Raw genomic sequence first — 21,977 nt, forward strand, 5'->3', positions numbered from 1 at the left:
AACCCTATTTGGGCTCACATCCGAAAGTACTAAGAGGTTGAGATAAATTTGGGTGGCTAAACCATAAAGAGCAAACCATATGTTTAGGAAAAAAAAACCTAGAAATCTCATTTCACAACAAATTATTATTAATCAGCATTTAGATTGCAACCCTGTGAATAGATCTAGCTGATTGATTTAGAAGAATGTGAACTTCCATGGAACAACAACATGCAAGATTGTCAAAAAGAAATTGCATAAAAATGTCTCAATAAAACCAAGAGGCCTACACACAAGCTAAAGATACCATATCACAATGATTTCAAAGAAGAGCTCAGCATAATGACTACCAAGTGGAAGAAAGGGTTGCAAGCCTTGAAGGAGATTTCAATTTTGATGCAAGTAAATTTGATTGCTATTCCATCTGAAATGTATGATTGTCATTCGAAGTTTGTTAGGCTGCTAGGTTAGGCTATCTTTAGCTAGGCAACCTGATCCATAGTGCACAAATAGAGGTGTGTATTCATTTAAAAAGACAAGGCTATATTGCTGGTTTGAAACTGTGTTAGTAAAACTATATACCCTTGAAAGTTACAATCAAGAATAATATTTAATATTTGACGTATTCTCTTTATTGCATGCCCATATAGAGGCATCGAGACACTATTTGCAAAGCTTTTAAGGCTCAAAGACTTTTATGTATCATTTCCTTTGATTATGACCTCCTAGATGGTGATTATTGGTTCTAGTTGAGACTTGGATCTCAACCATACTCCTTACATTGTTCTCTATTTGTTCTTTGAGCTTTTGATGGAATTAGAGTGGTTATATCTTATGCTTCTCTCACACACTCTAGATGAGTGTGGACGTATGAGAGTCATGACAATTGTAATATTAGTGATTAAAAATGAAGAATCTTCAGTTTGGTATCTGTTGATGTGTCTTTTATGCACATGCGAACACAGAATAAAATACCAAGGTATCTTATCCTCTCTTGAACAAAGTTTCCCCGAATGCTAAAGATTTCGCCTAAGGATCAATCGAGGCAACTCCAAGATTCTTGTATGTAGGGTCTCTACGTGTGGATAAGCTCTTGCGGTATGATGTGATTTTGCTGGAATCACAAGGGGACTTACATTCGATGACCTAAGCGTCTGATTTGCTTTGGATATCACTGGAACGTGGGTCTTTACTGATCCTTGATTTTTTTAAAAGGGAAAAGGATAAGGATTGGAGAAGGATCTAATTCTAACACTAAGAACGTAGGAGCAATGGATGACCTTTGATGAAACTTTAACTAAGTCTTGCTTTGACATGCTAGGATCATCTCCACAAGGTTAGTGCGATCTTCTAAGGAAAACTTTATGATGTTCAGATCACCGCTACAAGCATAGACACCGTCAGGTTAATGCATATCAATGAAGAAGCGATAATTGAAGTTAAGCTTAAGCTGAATGATTCCAATTGACTACGCAAGGCAAGTTTGCAATCAACAAACCGCTAGTAGTATGGATATACAAATTTCACCATTGATCATACAAATTTCTTCCATTCATCTAATAACATGAAATTAAATTTGAGAAGTATAGAGACCATGCAAATTGTAGAATCGACACATAGAATTCACCATTTCTTCAATGAAGTTTACGTGTCTTTTGCAACAATGTCTTGACAACAATCTTTGTCTTCTCTTTCTACTCTACCCTAAAAGCTAATTGCTCTTGAACTACCACTACTGATTATTGACTATCTCTAACTATTCCCCGACTATTAACCCTTACAAATGAGGAGCCAAGGCTTTATATAGAGAGCCCTTTACAAATTGACGGCTCTAATTGACTTAGAATCAATGGCTAGGATTACAGGATAGAAACCCTAATTAGGGTTTGTTATAACAAACTTCCTTAGCCAATGAGAAAATTACATTCAATGAGTGTGGACCAATAGGAAGCAAGGGAAGGTACACCGAAGTTTGTGCGATCACTGTTGAGTTAGGTACACTGAATCTGGTCATGCTGAGGTAGACCAATCCGACTGGAGGAATGATGACTGGGATGCCACATTGTCTAACGCTTGTGACATGGTTGATCCTCCTCTATTTCTGACGTGATGAACAATGTACTTCCTTGACTCCCCTGTGCTTGATAAGGCTTCCTTATGGTCAAGTCTTCTTCCTCCGGTAGCATATCTCGCCTTGAAGTGCTAGCAAAGTGAAGGTTTTGGAGATAGCTTGCAATTCCTTGAACACTTGAAATCTCCCAATGCTTTTCTCGAACACTTGAAGTCTTCCTCCATGCATTTGGAGTGTCTTTGATGATGATGGGCTTAGAATAGGCCGTCCTTGTCTTGGCTTGATCTTCTTTCATCTGCAAAATAAACCAAAGGATGATTAAGCACATATGACATATTCATTTCAACATATCATTTTCCACCTTAAATCATTAATGAGAAGACATCAAAATGGAATTTCGCTCAATATCCTCTCCAGGGACAGGCCCTATAAAAATTTCGCTCTGGACCCTTTGGAAGGGTCAGGAGCGAAATTTGCATTTTAGCTCAAATTTCATCATCTCCTTGCCTTGAACTTCTCTTGACCTTTGAATTGCTTTCTCCTAAAGATATCATTGATTTGACCCCCAAAAAGACCAAAAAGAGGATTTCGCTTTGGAATTAGGCCAAGGACGACCTATTAGAATTTCGCTCTGGACCCTTTGGAAGGGTTAGTATCGAAATTTGCATTTTAGGACAAATTCTATCATGTCTCTACTCCAAAATGCCTTCCAAGGCAAGCATACACTATCCTTCTCTTCGCCAAAGCCTAGGAATCCACAACTTGACCTTCATCATGAGCAAATTAGGTGAAATTGAGATGCCTTCCAAGGCAAGCATACACTATCCTTCTCTTCGCCAAAGCCTAGGAATCCACAACTTGACCTTCATCATGAGCAAATTAGGTGAAATTGAGAATTTCGCTCTGGACCCTTTGGAAGGGTCAAGAGCGAAATTCTTGACTTGCTTGTTTTCCTTCACCAAGGTCTATCCTTTTCACTCTCTATACTTGGACTCTCATCTTTGGATCCCTCTCCCATTCATGCAACACTTGCTCGACCCTCAAAATGGCTAGAAAGGAGAATTTCGCTAAAAATCATGGCCAGGGACAGGACCTATTTAGTATTTCGCATAAAAAGTGTTCTGCCCTCAATAATGCCTAGGAATGAGTTAGTTCTAAGTTTGGATCAAAGTAGAATGTCCTGTAGAAGAATTCGCTCTAGACCCTTTGGAAGGGTCAGGAGCGAAATTGAAATTCGCTTTGGACCCTCGGAAGGTCAGGAGCGAAATTTGACATTTAGGTCTCTCTGTCAGGATTCATATATGGAATATAACATTTAAGTATAAGAAACTTTCTTATACTTTAAGTTATATTCCATATATACTGTCAAGATGTTTGAGAGTGGTTTTGGACCTCCGGGAGTTATAATGCAAAATCTAGTTTTTGGAGGATTCTTCAATTTTCCAGACTTAGTCAAATTTCAGGATCAGGACGACATTCCAGACAGCCAAATTTCAGGACATTTGAAGATCAGGATGACATTCCAGACTTCATCAGTCACCAATTTGACCTAACTCGGATCTTCAAAGATGATATTCACTCACCAAGCTTCATTGACCTTCTCAAACTCACACAAGACACAATTAGCAACAAGAGCAAAACTTTGTCCTAAGGAAGACTTTCAAAGATGACCCTAACCCGGAGCACCTGCTGACTCCCCCTGGCTCAAGCAGAGCCTGCTATCTTAGTGATCCCTTTGGCAACACTCAGCATGCAAAGGCTAATAGACAAAACCCTAAAAGACCTAGAAACAAACCCCAGAAAGCAAAAAAGTAGGGGTCCCCATTTGCAATGGGGCGATGTGTGAATATGTCACAACAATATCCAAGCAAACTTATGTTATATGACTATAATGATGCTATAGATGCGTACCTTAAGTATACTTCCTATGCTTATGATTACTACTAGATTTTTGAAGAAGCTTATAACGATTTTATGGGATCCTAGACTTAATTAAATGCCTAAGTATAGTTGTTGGACATGTTGCACAAGGTTGGACAAAATGGTCATTTCTTATGTTCTTATTGCATTCCATAATTCTTATCGATGTTAGTGTTGAAGAAAGATGTCTCTTATAGATAGATGAGCAAGAAAACTACCAATTGTCATGCATTGTGCATAGTTACATTGTGTTTTAATAATTAAACATGTAATCAATTTTAATATAGCTTCAAACTTTAATGATTTGGTTTGGTAGTCACTATAAAGTATATAGTATGATAATTCTGAATAATCAAGAAGTTCAACAACCAGAAATGAACTTAGAAATATCTAAAACTCAGAGACAACGCTCTGAAGTTTTATTTAGGTTCATCTGCAATGCTTTTTTTTTTTTTTGAAAAATTAAAATAATGTTAGAAATGGGAGGATACAAAGATAGGGCATCCGAGACAAGAATAGCCAAGGAGGGGTTTGTTGTGCTTTGCACTGCACACCCCATTCTTGACGGAGACACCCTCTTTGCCCGTGTAGGAGAGAGAGGCTCCTCCCATGGTCATGCATCTGAAATCCCGAGTTTCAGGTCGGACCAAGCAAAACACCCGAACTCCATCAAAAGAGAAGTCACACATTTCCCTGTGAATGCCCGAAAAAGGATATCAAGCTCACAAAATCGGCTTAAAGTGCTGAAATGCTAAGTTCACAAGTTCGCAAAATCCCTTGTGGGCCAAAAATAGACGAAATCTCACAAAATCTCTCTAAGGCCCGAGAACAATAAAGGCTTGCAAAGTCGGCTTTTAGGCCGAAAAAGACAGAGGAAGAAAATCATAAAATGGAAGTCATTTTAACAAAACTCATTAAAACACAAATCTCACATTTGACCCATTTTGCCCGAAGTAGTTTAAGTGGGAGAGTATAACATGAAATCAAAACCTCTCAAAATGTCTCTAAGGCACGAAGGGTCCACTTAGCCCAAAATCCACCAATGAGGTTATATCCACTTGAAATCATCTCGCATTTTAAGTGAATGACCTGAAATTTCAATAAGGAGCAATAACTTCTCGCAAGAGATAAGGGTGTTTTAAATGAAAATCTCGCATTTTGGCCTAAAGGGCCAAAATCTTCAAGAGAACACTTTTTAAACTTTAAAAGCCAAATCGCGTTTTTGCCTAACAAGCCTGAATTTCGACTTGGAAGGCAAACACAAACATCTTGCATTTCACCTAAAGGAGCCAAAGTTTGTTAAAGAGAGGAGCCACGAATTCGCAAATTGGCTCATTTAGCCGAAAAGGTCAAAAGACCCCCAAGTTCGCACAGTCTCCCCAAATAAGCCGAAACTGAATAAAGGATTAGGTTCGCGCAAGAGAGCTTAGTAACCCGAGTTTTGCAAGTTGAAATCGTGCAAAGCTTGTAAAATGGCCGAATTTCTCATCTTAAGAGGGGGAGGCATTTAAGGTGTCAACTTAGAAGGCAAAATCATGTAAAAATACACTAAATGCCCGAAGTCGTATTTCAAAAGTTAGGCATTTTGAGAAACAAAAGCAAATCACTCATTTAATCCAAATGGACCGAATTTCTAAAAGAAGCTAGGTGTTTAAAAAACAAACTCAAATTTGCATTTTAATCTTAAAACCCTAAGGGGAGATTTTAAATTGAAACATCTTTCGTATTCATCAAGGGACGTTTAAACTCAATATTTTGTTAAATTGATCTATTTTTCCGAGTGATTAATCCAGAGTCAAAATTAATTGTTCGCAGGTCGAAGACATCAACGGGAATAACAGGAGAAAGCCTAAAACGTCAAGGAGCCTTGATCGCGAGCGAAGAGGAAATGCAGGATTGCACCACAGAGTGCAAAATGAAGCACGGAGAAGCGCACCACCACCTGGACAACAAGTTGAAGTCCACTAGCCAGACCGAAGACAAAGAACACTCGGAATGCTACAAAATATGCATTCTCAAAAACACATAGCTGGAATTAATTCTAGAAAATCAGTTGCAAAACTGAATTGTTTAATGTAAAGCTGTCTGTGGGTCTCACTCAAGATATTTTGAAACAAAGTGGAACACAGGTCAGTTGTGGTCAATTAACCCCAACTACCAGGTGGACCGAGTTAAAGCCAAATAGTGGTAGGCAGTTGAGATAGTGGTTGAAGAGATAACTGAGAATTGAGTAGGCATGGGTAAAAGCTGCCAAGTTCGAGAAGGCAAATCAGGGCCCTTGGATGCAGTCAATCCTGGCCTCTGGTTCAATTTGTAAAATTTATAAAAGGCAAAGGCCTTTCTTTTGTAAAGAGTTAGATTATTGTTAGATTTTCAGGTAGTTAGAATAGGTTAGAGTTTTGTAGAAAGTTAAATTTTAGGAGTAGCATAGAGATGCTGCAGAAATTATTGTAATGGCAGCTGAAGCAAATATATGAACATTGAAATATGATGTTTATTGTCTTTGTTTTCTTCTGTTTGCATGGTTTCTTTCAGCAATTTAGATAGATCTTTCTTTTGGGTGTGCAGGTATTTGATGGATTCAAGCTCATACCATTGAGGATATACTGATTGTATGTTCTTGTGTATGGTTAGCATGAGCCTTTAATTGTGTTTAGTTCAATTGCAGGTGTTCGTCTGAGCTACGCCAGAATTGGGTGCTTAGCCATGCATTTGCAATCTGAAAATCTTCCAAGTCCCCTTGAAGATTGCACCGTTCCTTCGAGGTTGTGAGTTATTCTGGCCAAGCAAGGATTGGTTATGTTGAATCCGTCTACCCGCATACCAGTCTTATTAAGTTTAGGTTTCCTAAACCCTTCTCTTTTGCTTGTATTTCCCAGTTCGAGAATCAAATACAGACCAGCTTGTTGCAAAACGTAAGGCCCCTTGTGCTCCCAGCAAAACACATCGACTGTTGAGTTATCCCGCAGTCAAGAACTGACATTTGGAAACTTGAGGTTGTCCCCTTTGATCAATTAAAAGCAGCATTAGGGCTTCCTTATACAAGAGAGGATAGGATACTTGGCGAGATCATTCTATTCTGCATTGGCCGGATAGAGTTGTAGTGATACAACTTTAGCCACGTCAACAAGGTCCAGCCAAGAAAAAAATTAGTAAGACAAGGTCATCAAGTAAGGGGTTGACCAAGGAGAGGCCAGCCACAGACAAACCTGAATCAGAGGCCAACAAACTTTTTTACACTTGTATTCCTCTCCAGCAATCATTCTGGAAAACCTATTCATAGTTAATCCATGATATTGTTGTATATAGAGGTTATTTTTTTCAGCTAGAAGCCATAATATACTTTCAATCTGATCATATGGACTAATATAAATATGAGATTTACAAATATGAGATTTACTTAAGTCACAGAAAATGCAATGGATATCAGCAACAAGATAAGGAGAGAAGTGACACAGCATATACCCTAGGAAACTCTTTCAGGAAAAATCAAAAGTCAAAATGAGATTTAGCATTGCATCAAACTTAGAACAAGATGACAATTACAATGATAACATCACTAGAAATTTGTAGAAAATCTTGGCAAATCTTGAAAAAATAGTAAAACACATTAATTACCATGGTGAATCCTTCCTTTAAAACAAAAAGTCTTATGGAAAAGTAAGGGCATAAAAGTGGCAATGATTGACTAGTTTAAGCCTTAAGGTGTAGAGCTTGTGTCTATAATTCCTTAATTCTTCAATATTTTAAATCGGCCCTGAATTCCTGTTCACCAACATTGATTTTATAATTTATTTATAATCTAATGTTTAGGTTCTATTTTGGGCACCATGGGCATTGGAGATCTGCAGGTAGATTTTTTTCCACAGAATTTATCCCCAGATGTCTTATTATGAATCTTCAATAACCCAAATACAATTTTGCGCTCATTGGATATTTGAGCTCCATTGGTACATTATGACCCATGGAATAAAACCATATCCATTATATTATAAAATAAATCAATGGTGGTGATTAAAAATTAGTAATATGCCCCTAAAGTAACCAATAATTATATAATATTATTGGTGAACTAATTTTATTTTCTAATATAACTTATTAAATTTAGGCATATTTGATCTAATTAGTTACCAAATATTTTGGCAATTTTTTTAGTTTAAAATTTTAATATAATCAATGTTCTGGCGATTTAACTAGGAATCAAATAAAATTTTGTAAAGTTGCAGCAATTCAGGTTGCCTTGTAGTTTGTACTATTACCCAAATTTTGAATCCCCAATTTCAACTATTAGCCAATTGACAAATATTAGCCACTAAAAAAATTACTAATGACAAATACAATCTGTTAACTCAAATATTTGAGGTAGCAGCAAACTCAATACGTAAAAGCTGCCCAACCACACTCCTCCAACCTGTAATACAAAACTATTGACTGAAACCTTCAAATTATAGAATTTGGGCTTGAGTAAAAGTAAAACCACCAAATGGTATCCAAAACCATAAATGGGCCCAAGAGACACATGCCACAGTGTTCAGCATGCAAAAAGGATTTAATGCAAGAGAGATCCATCCCATCAAATTGTGACCTTTTACCTTCCCAATGGGACACCATTTTCAAGGAGACTAATCACCTTTGTAAATTCCATTTTAATGCTCTTGTAACCTTATATGTAAAATGTTTGAAGAAATCCCATGGGTCCACAAAGGATCTATTATACATACAACATTAGAATATTACTATGTCAAACTAGTATCCTGACATTACAATAGTATCCCAATATTGTTCCTGGCACTTGCAAGGTACAACACGCCTAGTCTTAACTAATATGATGTCATAATTAAAATTCCAGTCCTCTGGAAGTAAAAAATAAAACACAAATCCAAGCCCAAAGCCAATCCAATAGGTGAGACAAGGATAAATCAAACAAAATTCAATTTCAAAACAACCTACATTAATATATAGACATGGGTATCCCACATATAAAAAGGAAGAAGACGTTTGCAAAAAAGTCATTATATAAAATACTCCTAAAGTGAATAGAGGACCTTTGACCACTCCATTCCAATAACTTTTTATTTGTTAAAAACAATCACCACAAATCCTTTAATTTTTTAAATTCAAATCTAGTATTAAACCTCACATATAATTAAGGCTAGAAAATTCTAAGTGCACTTGCCCTTATAAGCTTTTTATTTGAAAAGAAAAATCTTGGGGTAACATGAAAAAAAGAAGGAAAAAAATGATGATACATGGAAAGACCAGTACACCAATTTGGAATGATCAATACCTTCACTTTTCGTATACAATCAGGATCAATGTCAATATGGTGTTCATCGACAATATAGTCTACCATTTTCACAGACATTTGCTCATGAGACCTGCAATTCAAATTCAAATTCAAATTGTAAGCAACATGAAGCAACACAATACACATAATATTTTAATGTTGAGCAATGCCATGAGGACCAATAATCATAGGCATAAATGAGCAAAGGAAATGCCTTCAAATTCCCTTAAAGGAGGCATTATGCTACACAAAACTTTGAAACACAAACAAAATATTCGTATGCTACTGATAATTGCTAATAGGGACAAACAAGTAACAAATGTATTCCCTTTCCTTTACTAGATAAGAAACCAAAAAAAAACCATGTTTCTATTCTATTTTTGGCATTTATCTTGCAACAAACAAACAGATGGTAACTTAAACTTGCCATCAAATGTTTTTGTATATTGCTAATCACTTACAAATATTCAGCTTGTATGAGTATTAACATGAGAGCACTACAAGCTCTTGCAAGCACAACCATGAGAATAATATTAGTTTCTTCTAAGCAACCACACTAGAAACCACCTATGGAAGACCAAGAGTCAGAACATAGAAATCCACCTATTTAGAAACCACCTCAACACTAGAAGCCAACTATGGAAGACCAAGAGTCAGAACCTAGCATTCCATATTAGATGTCCCTTTGAAATTTGAACTTGGGCCTCTCACAATGAGAACTCAATGCTTTAACCAATTAAATTTAACCCTTGGACAGCTTGCCATCGAATATCAAAAACATATAATAGAGGAATGAAATTGAGCCCCTTGCTAGTATCCCTTTCAAGCACAATATTAGTTACAACTCCAACAAAAGAGGAAATTTGTAGAGAGAGAAGAATCAAAAGATATAGAAGCACGATACTATTATGGTGACTAGATGAATCCAATTTGACAATCTTAATCAAACTAACACATAAAGATCGAAACATAAGTTACACTATATTGTGTAAAACAAACTAGACAGATTAAATGAAGGTATATTCTAGAAATTAAAACCAAAACAACCAAATTTCAAGAACAAAAATCCTAAACCTAGCAAATTGCCCACTTGCCACACATACAATCAATTTGCTGGTGATCTATAATCTCTATAATTTATAGTAGAAATTAACAAACCAAAAAATTTATAATATTGTACTACTTGATAAGCTCAAATTATAGTTAATTAAGAGGATTGGAATGATGTTTGAACTAGAAATAAGAACTAAAGAACAAAGAAAGTTTGCAACAAAACCCCGAAGTGAGAAAAAACTAGTTGGTAATGGAAATTGATTGTCTACCTAATTGTTATTGCTCAAACAAGTGAGTACAGTGATTGGAAATGACAAGACTTGGTTTCCCTTCACAACTACCAAGCCTGTCACTTTAGTCTCCAGCTGTAATTCCTTTTCTCATAGTCACTTCAACACTCCAATTTGCCTCCCTTGATGATACATTCAATATGGAATGCATCCCTACTATAACTCGGCCTCTAAATGTGCTCTAAATAGGTTCTTTTGATCCATGAAATGAAGGGAGGTGTGAGACATGAATTGTTAACAAGGAACATGAAACGTCATGGGGGGAATGTGAAACCCCTTTTGTGGGGAGTGAAGAATCATAGAACCATAAAGAGTCGTGTGGATCTTTTGTCTTCATTTGGGGAACAAGACAAGTGGAGCATTCTATCCCTTCTAGGGGAAAGCAAAAACAAGTGGAAAATTCTATCCATAGTTTGAACAATATGGACAGAGCATCCCAAAATTTTGACTTGGACTCTAGACTCAACAAAACTCGGTGAAAAAAACATAATTACAAAAAAATGGAAACTAATGCATTTAGAGAACATATAAATCTATTCCGATCATCAATTTGTCATAATTAAAATATTACCTATATCATATGGCCCTCAAATCAAAAAATGACAAATTTGTGGAATCTTAGAATAGAGGTACCATGAGCTTGGATTTGAGGACAAGGGAAAAGCAATAGGTGAGGGTATGGTAGTGGAGCCCCCAACAAGGTCAAGTGTGGCACTCCTCATGAGGTCCACAGGCAACACCCCTAGCAAGGTTAGTGTCATAGTATGGAGTGAGGGCAAAGGGCAAAGGGCAAAGCCCCCACTACCAAGACCAAATTAAGGCTAAGGGTGTAATATGCACCTCTAAAGAAAAATTGTCATCAACACTTGGCTATGGGTATATATAAGTAAATCATTTGACTTCCTATAAAGCATCTTCTCTAAGTTCTTCCATTTGATGGGATATTAGGTGATCATCTAGTTTATAGCCTCTTCCTCCTTGTTTGAATAATTGAAACTGAACCCAAAATGATTTGTCCTTCTTCAAATAGTATTGCCATTACTTGATTGCAGGTAGAATTGCCAAAATTTCCTTCTCAAAAATGGCTTTGATTATATTCTTAACTTTGAGTCTTCCTAATTGCATCAAAATTCTACCAATGTCATGTTCTAAAGTATTAAACTCTAATGAACATTATAGCGAAATCTAGATCACAAACTAGAGTTCAAGAGTACATAATGAAGGTGCAAATTTTGGTTGGTTTAGCCTAGCAATATATTCACTAACATGATCAAAAATGGCAAGAACTTAAGTGATTTGTGCCTAGCTAAGAAATGACAAATATGCCTAAGCCTATGGTGCAGTTTTTTCAAGGGCAAGGCCATTAGAAATGTGTATCTAAGACATGAAACATTGGAAAAGTGATAAGTGGATTCCTCCTAGGTAAGAAGTTGTTCATGAGGCACACATTTTGGCTAGAAATTCCACTGGTTTCCTCCCCAAGTGAAGCAAAGTGTGGCAATCGCTTAAGTGATAACCCCGAGAGTATGACTAAAATAAGTCATTGGCACAATTTTTCAAGGGAAAAACCATTAATGATGTGCTCCAAGTTAGCTATAACATGGCAAATGCTTTAGAGATTCACAATAGATTCAAAACGTGGCAATGACTTAAGAGATCTATGCGAAGAGATTGAACGAAAAGAAAACCAAGTATTAGAACAAAGACTCGAATTATTCTCCATTACATTGCAATCACATATTTATACAAGAAGATAGGAGATAAACCCGTGCATGTTCCAAGAGTGACGTGTTCAACAACTTAGCTTTAATAAGCTATCAAACAATAACCAAATAACCATTGTTATCAAAATAGATAACAAGCTATAACAAACACACTCATACGGGTAAATGACGGAATAACCAACATTCCCCCCTTATTACATCATTGCATTAAAGTACTAATAAGAGAACCCTGAAAACTCTCAAACTTAACACATTCAAGAGGCTTTGTGAAGATATCAACACGTTGTTGCGAAGTAGAACAGAATTGGAGCCGAATGTTATTCTGTTGAACATGTTCTCGTATGAAGTGACAATCAACTTCAATATGCTTGGTCTGTTCATGAAACACTGGATTACGAACAAGCTTGAGAACACTTTGATTGTCACAATAGAGGATGGTAGGCTAATTTTGAGGTATACCCAATCCTTCCAATATGCGACATAGCCAAACTGTTGCACTTGCTGCATGATATTCTGCCTTTGTTGAAGAACGAGCAATTGTGGCTTGCTTCTTACTTCCCCATGAAATAGATCCTAAACCTAGGAAGAAAACAAATCCAGAAGTGGATTTTCTATCATCAACTAAACCTGCATAGTCAACATCTGTATACCCTTTCAAGAAAAATTGATCATTCCTTTTGTATTCCAAACCATGATTCATTGTACCTTGGATGTACCTTAGTACCCGTTTTGTTGCATTCCAATAACACATTTTTGGTTCTTGCATGAATCTTGATAGATAATTTACAGCAAAACTAATATCTGGTCTGGTATAAGTCAAGTAAATAAAACCTTCAATCATTTGTCAATAGAGTGTTGCATTCGCCTGAGGAGATGTATCAAATGTAGATAGTTGCAAACCTGATTCCATAGGTGTAGACATGGGTTTGGAATCCATCATTCTGAACTTCTCGAGAAGTGTCTTGGCATATTTCCTCTTCGACACAAAGAAATGGTGATTTGTTTGCCATACTTCTAAGCCAAGACAGTAGTGTAGTAGCCCGAGATCCATCATATCAAAAGCCTTCTTGAGATCATTCTTGGTTGTTTCAACCATTTCTTCTGAGCTGCCTGTGATAACCAAGTCATCAACATATACATTAATGATCACAATATCCCCCCCTTGATCCTTGAGGTAGAGATTTGGATCATATGGATGCCTAGCGAACCATGTTTTAGCAAATGCTCATCAATTTTGATATACCAGGCTCTAGGGGCCTATTTGAGACCATATAGGGACTTGACAAGTTTGCACACCTTTTCTTCTTTACCAGGAGCAACATATCCCTCTGGTTGGGTCATATAGACCTCTTCCTTAAGATCTCCATTAAGAAAGGCACTTTTTACATCCATTTGGTATAATTTCCAACCAAATTGGGCAGCTAAAGCAAAAATCATTCTAATGGTTTTTATCTTTGCAGTGGGAGTGAAGGTTTCCTCATAGTCTATACCTTCTTTCTGGGCATAACCCTTGGCTACAAGTCTAGCCTTATGTTTATCTATACTACCATCTGCTTTATATTTAGTTTTAAAAATCCATTTACAACCAATTGCTTTCTTACCAGGAGGTAGATCAACAAGCTCCCAAGTGTTGTTTTTCATCAAAGATTGATACTTTGCCTCCATAGCCTCTTTCCAAGGCTTTGATTCTAGTGCATCCTGAACATTAGATGGCTCAAAATTTTCTACAACGGAAGTCATTAGTGCAAAGTTTACCTCATTGCGAGCCATGCTGTGAGTCCTCGGACCTAAAGTTGAAGTGTCTGGAACTCCATCTAGCTTTGCTTCTCGAATGGCACTAGTATACCATTTTGGCAATGGTCTGGTGACATTGGTAGGTGTTGATTGACTATCAACATTCCCATCATTTTTATCATCCATGTTGAATATAGGAGCACTATCGGAAGTAGGTGGTGTTGTTGAAGGAGAACGTGACTTACTCTTCTCATCAAAAATGACATCCCTACTAATATATATTTTCTTTGTGTCGGGATCCATAAGGCGATATGCCTTAGACTCACTACCATAGCCACGAAGTATACATTTCAAGCTTCTATCTTATCTGTTTAGGAATGTGCATATAGGTAGTGCATCCAAAAACACGAAGATGTGAGATAGAAGGCTTCACCCCTATCCATGCTTCTTCTGGAGTGATGCCATCAAGGGATTTGGTCGGAGCACAATTCAGAAGATAAACTGTAGTGTGTACAGCTTCAGCCCAATATGCATGCTCTAGTTGAGAATCTTTCAACTAACCTTTTATCTAAAGTTAGGGGTTTTTGTCAAGAAATAAAGGGATTTTGTCCTTAAATCTCTAGTCTTTGAGGGGTTTTATCCTGTATCTGCAGAACCACATTCTACATTCCACTAGGAGTGAAAATCAAATATAAAATATATTTTCTATGAGGATCCTTTCTCTTTGCTTGGCTTCCTTTAGATAGAATTTTCTCCCTAATAGATGCACCTCTTCAAACATCCCTTGATTGGAACTTAATTATAATTTTATTTTATATTAATAATGTTGGTAATTGCACTTTCCCTTGTGTTAAGTAGCCACCTTAATTAAGGAGGTCGCAGCATTCTATCTACAAATGCTAGCACTATGTAAACTCCATATTAGACTACCATAATAATTTTATAGGGATTCATTACATCTATCGCCACCCAGCACTCATTTTATTTATTGTGGATCCTCATTTAGTTATAATCGAAGTACATGCCAAACTCCCAAAACCCATGGTTTGAACAAGATTGGGATGACAGGTAAGTCAAGTTGGACAAGAAGTACACTTGAAATATTGCAAATCTGTCTCCAAACCCTCCACGAAATCCTGCTAAGAATGACAATATACTTCAACTGGTCTTAGGGGTGCTTAGAACCATTTAAGGACAATTAGAGGCTCAAAAAATTAAAAAAATTGTCTAAATGGAAATCTAAACAAAAACTTAAATTAGGTACAAGTTAGTGAGCAAGATGAGCTAGTACTACCTAGGGGTCAACTGAAAATCTGTATGATGATAAAGTGCCAATAAGGCAAATATTGGTAGACCCTGCACCCTTCATCCAAAACCTTAAGAAATAGCCTCCCCCTCAATTTCCTAGGAAAGACTTGGGAAGTTGGGGTGTGTTGTTTAGGCTTAGTTAGTCAATCATAAGAAATACCTTGGGTTACATGAGTTAGGATCAAACAAAAGGATCAAATAAGATTTTTTCAATTGGATGAAATCATGAAAAGGCTTAATTCTAATGAGAATATTTTAGTGCCCAAAAGAGGCAAGTACAAGAAACTCATTTGGGAGTTGTTAGAGGAATAGTCCCATGAAAAATGTTTACTAGTCACACATAGGGAAAAGAAATGAGATGGGTTCCAAATTTTCAAGGGAACAACTCGGTGACCAATGATGACTCCAAATTCACACATCTCCTTTGTTACATAGACAATATTCAAGACAAGAAGGCATTCAAATTAGATATATGGCGAATATTGGTGCATGATGTGACCATGACAAAGAAATTTAATTTGGCTTCAACAATAGAATTTGCATTTAAGGAAAATGAAAGGGGAAGTCTCAACTCAAGGCTATAAAGGAGTTACATCCAAATTAACCCAAAACATTGAGAAATTCAGCAATGAGGAAAACACTCACAAAGGTCATTTCGAGCACATCTAATTGTCAAAATTCTGGAAGTTATAACCTATGTCACAAGGATCATGTTTTTTTTCATGTTTGGTAAAGATAAAATTAAGATCAGGTTTGGCATAAACAAAATTCATGATTAAAGTTGACTAATAAGAATTTATAGATTTCTTTTTTGTAAGAAATAAATCCACAATATTAAAATATAAATAAGTTATAAAAATTTAATTCAAATATTGTAAATACTAAATATGTTACATTCTATATATTCAATATATTACATTTAAAATGTAAATTAGATATTTAGTATATAAATCTCCACCATATTAAAATATAAATAAGTAATTAAAACTTAATTCAGATATTGTAAATACAAAATATGCTAATTATATATATTAGATATATTAATAATTTAAGATCTAAATAAATTATTTTAAATATTAAATTTAAATATATTAAATTTTAATATGCTTAAAAGGATAAAAACACAACCTACAAACAAATGACAGTTTCCCCCTATTTCAACCTCCCACAACTATGTCTTGTAGAGTAAGGGAGAATGGTGTCGTATTGATATCCTCTAAATCATTCATTGTTCCTTGCCTATTCTCTAGGGATCCAAGTAAGGCTTTGGAAGCATATATCATTCTAAAGTAATCTCTTTCTTACTGTCGAATAACCATTGGTTGCCAGTCTACAACACTTAACATGCACTCAACAATGTCCACATCTGCAACAGCCACCACCCAACATCGAACACCAAACTATCAACAAAATACTCAAAAGTCTTGTGGGACAAAGACACCTACAACAACCATTGGTTGCCAATCTACAACACAGCAACAACACTTAACATAGCACTCAACAATGTCCACATCTGCAACAACCACCACCCCACATCGAACACCATACTATCAACAAAACACTAAATAGTCTTACGGGACAAAGACACCTACAGCATAACAATGAAGCTCACAATTTTTCCTCACAAAAATTGGAAAAAAGCTAATCGAAAACACATATTTAAAGAGTCAAAGACCCTATGCCCTTCTATGTACAAGTTTTAGGGCAAACTCAAATGATTTTTTTGGATTTTCTTTAAGACCACTAGATTTGAACTTTTTGCTTGAAATTTGGTGAACCATGTGACAGATAGTAATAGTAGAAATCAATCTCAAAGGATTGTAACAACAAATTTTTAGCCTACAACAAGGCAAAAACGGATCTCTCTACCACCAAGGGAACCTATAGGAGGCTCGTAGAGTTGTGGGAAGAACCATTTTGCTTGGGACTTCCCTAAATTGAAAAGTGGATAAGGGCTAAGTCACAAGATCTATGCTATTATGGTAATGAATAGGCAAAGTAACAAGCATCTCTAGTAGAACTACAAAGTATAATTAATTCATAATTTGTTTCTATATTAGTTGTTTCAAGTTACATCGATTTTTATTTCTCCCTAAATTATTAAGCGATGTCGACTCCATCCTAAGAGATTGATAGAGGGATAGACTATTGAAACAAGAACGAGGATGAAAAACCGGTTACTAAAGGAGTAAAACAAATGAAGCTAAATTTAGATAAGTTTGTAAACAAATAGAGCCTTTCTAAAATATTTTTTAAGATCCTGTGATGTCATGTCAAGCATGGACTAGTTACGATCCCATCAAGCTTATGCAGATTGTGTAAGAAAATCCATCTAATGGAGGGATGATTATGATTTCCAATTAATCCTTAAAGCAATTAAAGATAGTAGAAAGATGTACAACCAATCTCAATTCTCCAATTGATTAAAGTACTGAAAAAGGGCTACCAATTGTACTTTTTCCGAGGGGTAGAAATAGAACAAGACATAAAACCGAGCTTGGATAGTCATCCAATATTTTAGCAACTCAAGGACATATTCCCTAATGAGTTGTCAAGAGCCACCAAAGAGAAGTAGATTTTAATATAAATTTAAAACACATCTGCCCCTATGACGCAAGACCCATATAGGATGAAAACAACTAATTTACAATAAGTCAAAGTTGTAAAAATTTGAACTATTGGAAAAGGGACTGATGCAACCAAGTGTGTCTACAGAGAGAGAACCTATGTTGTTTGTAAGAAAAAGGCTCAGATTTTGTATAGATTATTATATGCTAAATAAGGCTATTATCAAGAAAAAGTACTCCTCGCCAAGGATTGAGAGAGGCAACAATATTCTCCAAGGTAGACATGCAATCTAGATACCATCAATTACGTATCAAGGAGGAAGACATACATGAAACTGCTTTTAGGAGAAAGTACAGTTGCTGTGAATTTTCAATATTAACATTCAGTCTAACAAATGCACCTAATGATTTTATGAATCTAGTGAATAGAATATTCAATGACTACCTTGACCAATTTGATATTATGCTCTTTTCACATAATTAGAAGGAAAATAAATATCCACAAAGCTTAGTTCAACAATTAAGGGTAACCAACTATGTAGTAAACTATCTAAATGTTCTTTCTTCCAAGACTCAATGCGCTACCTTGGTCACATTATGTCTAAGTATCATGTCAACCAACCCTACCAAATATTAAAGTTGTTACGGAATGACAATAAACCTCAAAATGTTTTTGAAGCACGGACCTTCAAGGGTTGGCAAGCTCTTACTATAAATTTGTGAACTTTTCTAGGATTGCAAACTATTATCTCCTTGCAAAGAAAAGTTAAGTAGTTCATTTAGACCCCGAATTTTGGAACAGTTTTCCAAAGGTCATAAGAAATATTAACTTTCACTCCATTGTTATTAATTCTTGATTGAAACAGTCAGTAGACAATGTAGATTGATATGTCATTAAATGGATTGGGGTGGTACTAATTCAAGAAGGGCATGATATGGCCTATGAATTGTGTAACTTAAAGAAGCATAGGAAAAATATGAAGGGCCACTATTTGCCCCTATTGCAAGCTTAAAAATTGTTGGTACAATCCTTTTTTGGAGATTTATTTTTTATGGAATCTAATACATAGAGATACTTGAAACAGCCTTTGTGGATGGTTTTCCTCATGGCTAAAATATTTAATGTTCTTGCAGAATTTTTCTGCTGAGTTAAGCTGGATCTAAACTCTTGTCTAACCTCAGGGTGAGACTTCTCCTTTTCTTCTACCTTATATGTAGATTCTACTATTGAAGCCAAATCAGCTAGCTTAGTCAGGTTTTCATGTAATCTCCCCATTTTTATGCCATACCATTCATGAGCTTTTGGCCAATTCTGAGTTTTCCTATGAGCTTCTGGGTGTGCTCAGGAGAGCTCCTAACTTCTTGTAGGATTCAACTTCAACATTAATTAGCATATGTTTATGGCATTGAGCTCAGTTGGTGCTATAGATTGCATTGATGCTTTGAAAAGAGTTGTCAAGCTCCTAGGGTGTTCTCAAAAGTTCTTGGAGAGCATGTCTATTTTTTAATAGGTCTTCAGATAACACCTATCATCATTCCACTACGTAATATTATCATGGCATAATCAGTTTAGGCTTTCAAAGCCTCAGCAGCACTTTCCACAACTTGTATGAGATTATTTAAAAGTATGCTTAAGTATTAATGTTTAATGTTACAATATTTCACATAAGTGTTATAATTTTATAGTCGCTTAATGCCCCCCTAAAGTGGATGCCTAGAGAAAGGGGACTTGCACATAAGTCACTTTAATATTTTGGAATGTGCTTTAGTGGGAGAAAAATTATTTGAAATTTGAAATTTGAAATTGGCCTTTTTTCCCTCCAACTCTATAAAAGGAGGTTTGAGCTATCATTTCAGCTATGTAGAAAAATACACGTAACAAGATGTTGCTAGATTGAAACTACAAGTTGTTAGCCGCAATATTGTACGCAAATAAAACTAGTTAATTAAGTCGTAAGTTGTAATTGTCTTTGTTAGTCGGCAGCCGAGGGATGGTAGTTACCGTGCGACGGTTGGCACTCGCACCCCCTCGGTATCTTTATATACTTCCGAATGTAACTTGTGACAGACGATTATGAATGGAATAACATCTCTTATATTTTATATGAGGTCTATGGCATTATTATTCTGCATTACGTGTTTTCTCTGTATGCTTTAAGCTATTTACCCAAGAGGGTAAACATTTAGCGTCGTTGCCTAGACATACTCGGGAAAGGAAGGAGCGGATGGCGCACGGACACGATGGGCCTACCCGTTGGTGAGATAAACCCAGAGGCCGACGACGCGCAAACAAAGCTCTACCACGGAGAAGACACTGCAACGAGGGAATTCTCAATCCTCCTTCAGGTGGCCATCGAGACCTACGTCCGAAAGGAGGCCACAGAGGCAGAAATCCCAACAAGTGCCATGTGGACAGCACTGGAAGTTAGCCCAGCAATAAATCGGTTGATAAACCACCTCCCCCGGTTGAGATTGCCCAAGAAGAGCGACGCCAACAAATCCTCCAACAGTACGAAGAAAGCAGTCGTCAGGAAGCGGAGCGTGATGGCACGAGGCCAAGAGGAAATTGAACCCTGAATCCCAAAGGGATAAAAGAACATTCTATAATTGAATAAAGGTGTCATAATATTGACACAAGTTGTATCTGATGAGATGAATTAATAAAGGAGTGTTATGTTTTTATGTGTTGTTATTTATGGAAATGTACGGGAATTAAGCCCAACCTATTAAACAAAGATAGAAATAAGAAAGCACAAACGGAGGAGTGGGAGGCCGCGCAGAGGGCCTTGATTCTGGAGCAACAAGTAGAATGTAGACGGAGGCTGAGGCAATTTGTCGAAGGATGACCTGTCGAAGGGTTGCCCGAAGGGAACCAAGGAGGTGTCACGGAGGGGGCAGAAGCCGAGGGAAATTTCTCTGTGTCGCCAAAACACCGTAGGGTGAGAAGCCACGAAGAGTTTTTGGAGGAAACAAGGTTACGGAGGAATCTAGTCGAAGAGACCTGGGATTCAGTTCAGAAACTTATCCCTTACGCCGCGAAGTGAGGACCACCAAAGGGAGCCAGTAGCGAGCGGGGGTGAGAACGAAGGGGAGGACAACCGTATGGTTGTAGGTGCGACACACGGCAGGCAAAACACCGTACCCCCAATCACCCAAGCAGGACACACCACCGGCGCCAGAGGGAGTGGTGCAAGGGCACAGACACAGCCATAGCCACCTCCGGGGAGACGACCCCCATCAATGGCGAGTAAACAGAAACTGCCGAAGTTCAACGGCGACAGGGAGGAAGATCTTGTCCGCCATTGCCGCACTTGCGAAACCATATGGTCAGCGAACGGTTTTACCGACCAGGACGAATGGGTAACACAATTTCCAGCAACCTTAAGGGGAGTGGCCATCAACTGGTACTCAGATATGGATAAGACCAAAGTCGGCACATGGCTCGACCTGAAGAAGGAATTCGGGATAGAGTTCCGCCTTCTCAGAGATGACAATGAAATAGTAGCCGAAATCTATGGCACAAAGCAGAACAAGAACGAGACTGTCCGAGCCTATAGTCGGTGGCTCAAGGAACTATTGGGGAAAATTGAGAGTCAACCAGCGGATGGGTTGAAAAAGAGATGGTTCGTGGAGGGACTGAAACACTCCATCCGGAAGAAGATGAAAATTGTTCCACCAACCTCATACGAAGATGCATATAATAGAGCGATGGATCTCGAGAGCGAGACCAAGACATCCAAGAAGAAAAAGAAGAAGGATAGCTCGTCCGAGGATGATGACTCTTCCGAGGGAAGCAGCAGTGATGGCGAGTCCGGCTAAAAGGTGCAAGCCCTGCAGAAGGACATGCTGAGGATGATGAAAGCGCTGAAGGTTATGAAGGGAGGTCTGAGCAAGACCGACGAAGGGGAGCTTTGGTGCACGGAATGTAAGACGAACGACCACACGAAAGGCTCCTGCCAAAAGAAGGCCTATTGTGATATATGCTAGTTGATGGGGCATCCCACCAGGGAATGCCCCTACAACATGAAAACACGAAACCAACAA

The 21,977-nt window shown here is 37.2% G+C and overlaps 1 protein-coding gene across 6 annotated transcripts in view; it reads right to left on the reverse strand.

The window, feature by feature from the left end:
• LOC131041362 (uncharacterized) overlaps positions 1 to 21,977 on the reverse strand; it is a 122,112-nt gene that overhangs the window by 60,811 nt on the left and 39,324 nt on the right. For all 6 annotated transcript variants that reach the window (XM_057974406.2, XM_057974404.2, XM_057974403.2 and 3 more), the window contains one exon: positions 9,258 to 9,348. In XM_057974406.2, the coding sequence (XP_057830389.1) occupies positions 9,258 to 9,348 (91 nt within the window). The remainder of the gene's footprint in view (positions 1 to 9,257; positions 9,349 to 21,977) is intronic.

This window comes from Cryptomeria japonica, chromosome 3 (assembly GCF_030272615.1).
Source record: "Cryptomeria japonica chromosome 3, Sugi_1.0, whole genome shotgun sequence".
In the NCBI taxonomy this organism is placed as follows: domain Eukaryota; kingdom Viridiplantae; phylum Streptophyta; class Pinopsida; order Cupressales; family Cupressaceae; genus Cryptomeria; species Cryptomeria japonica.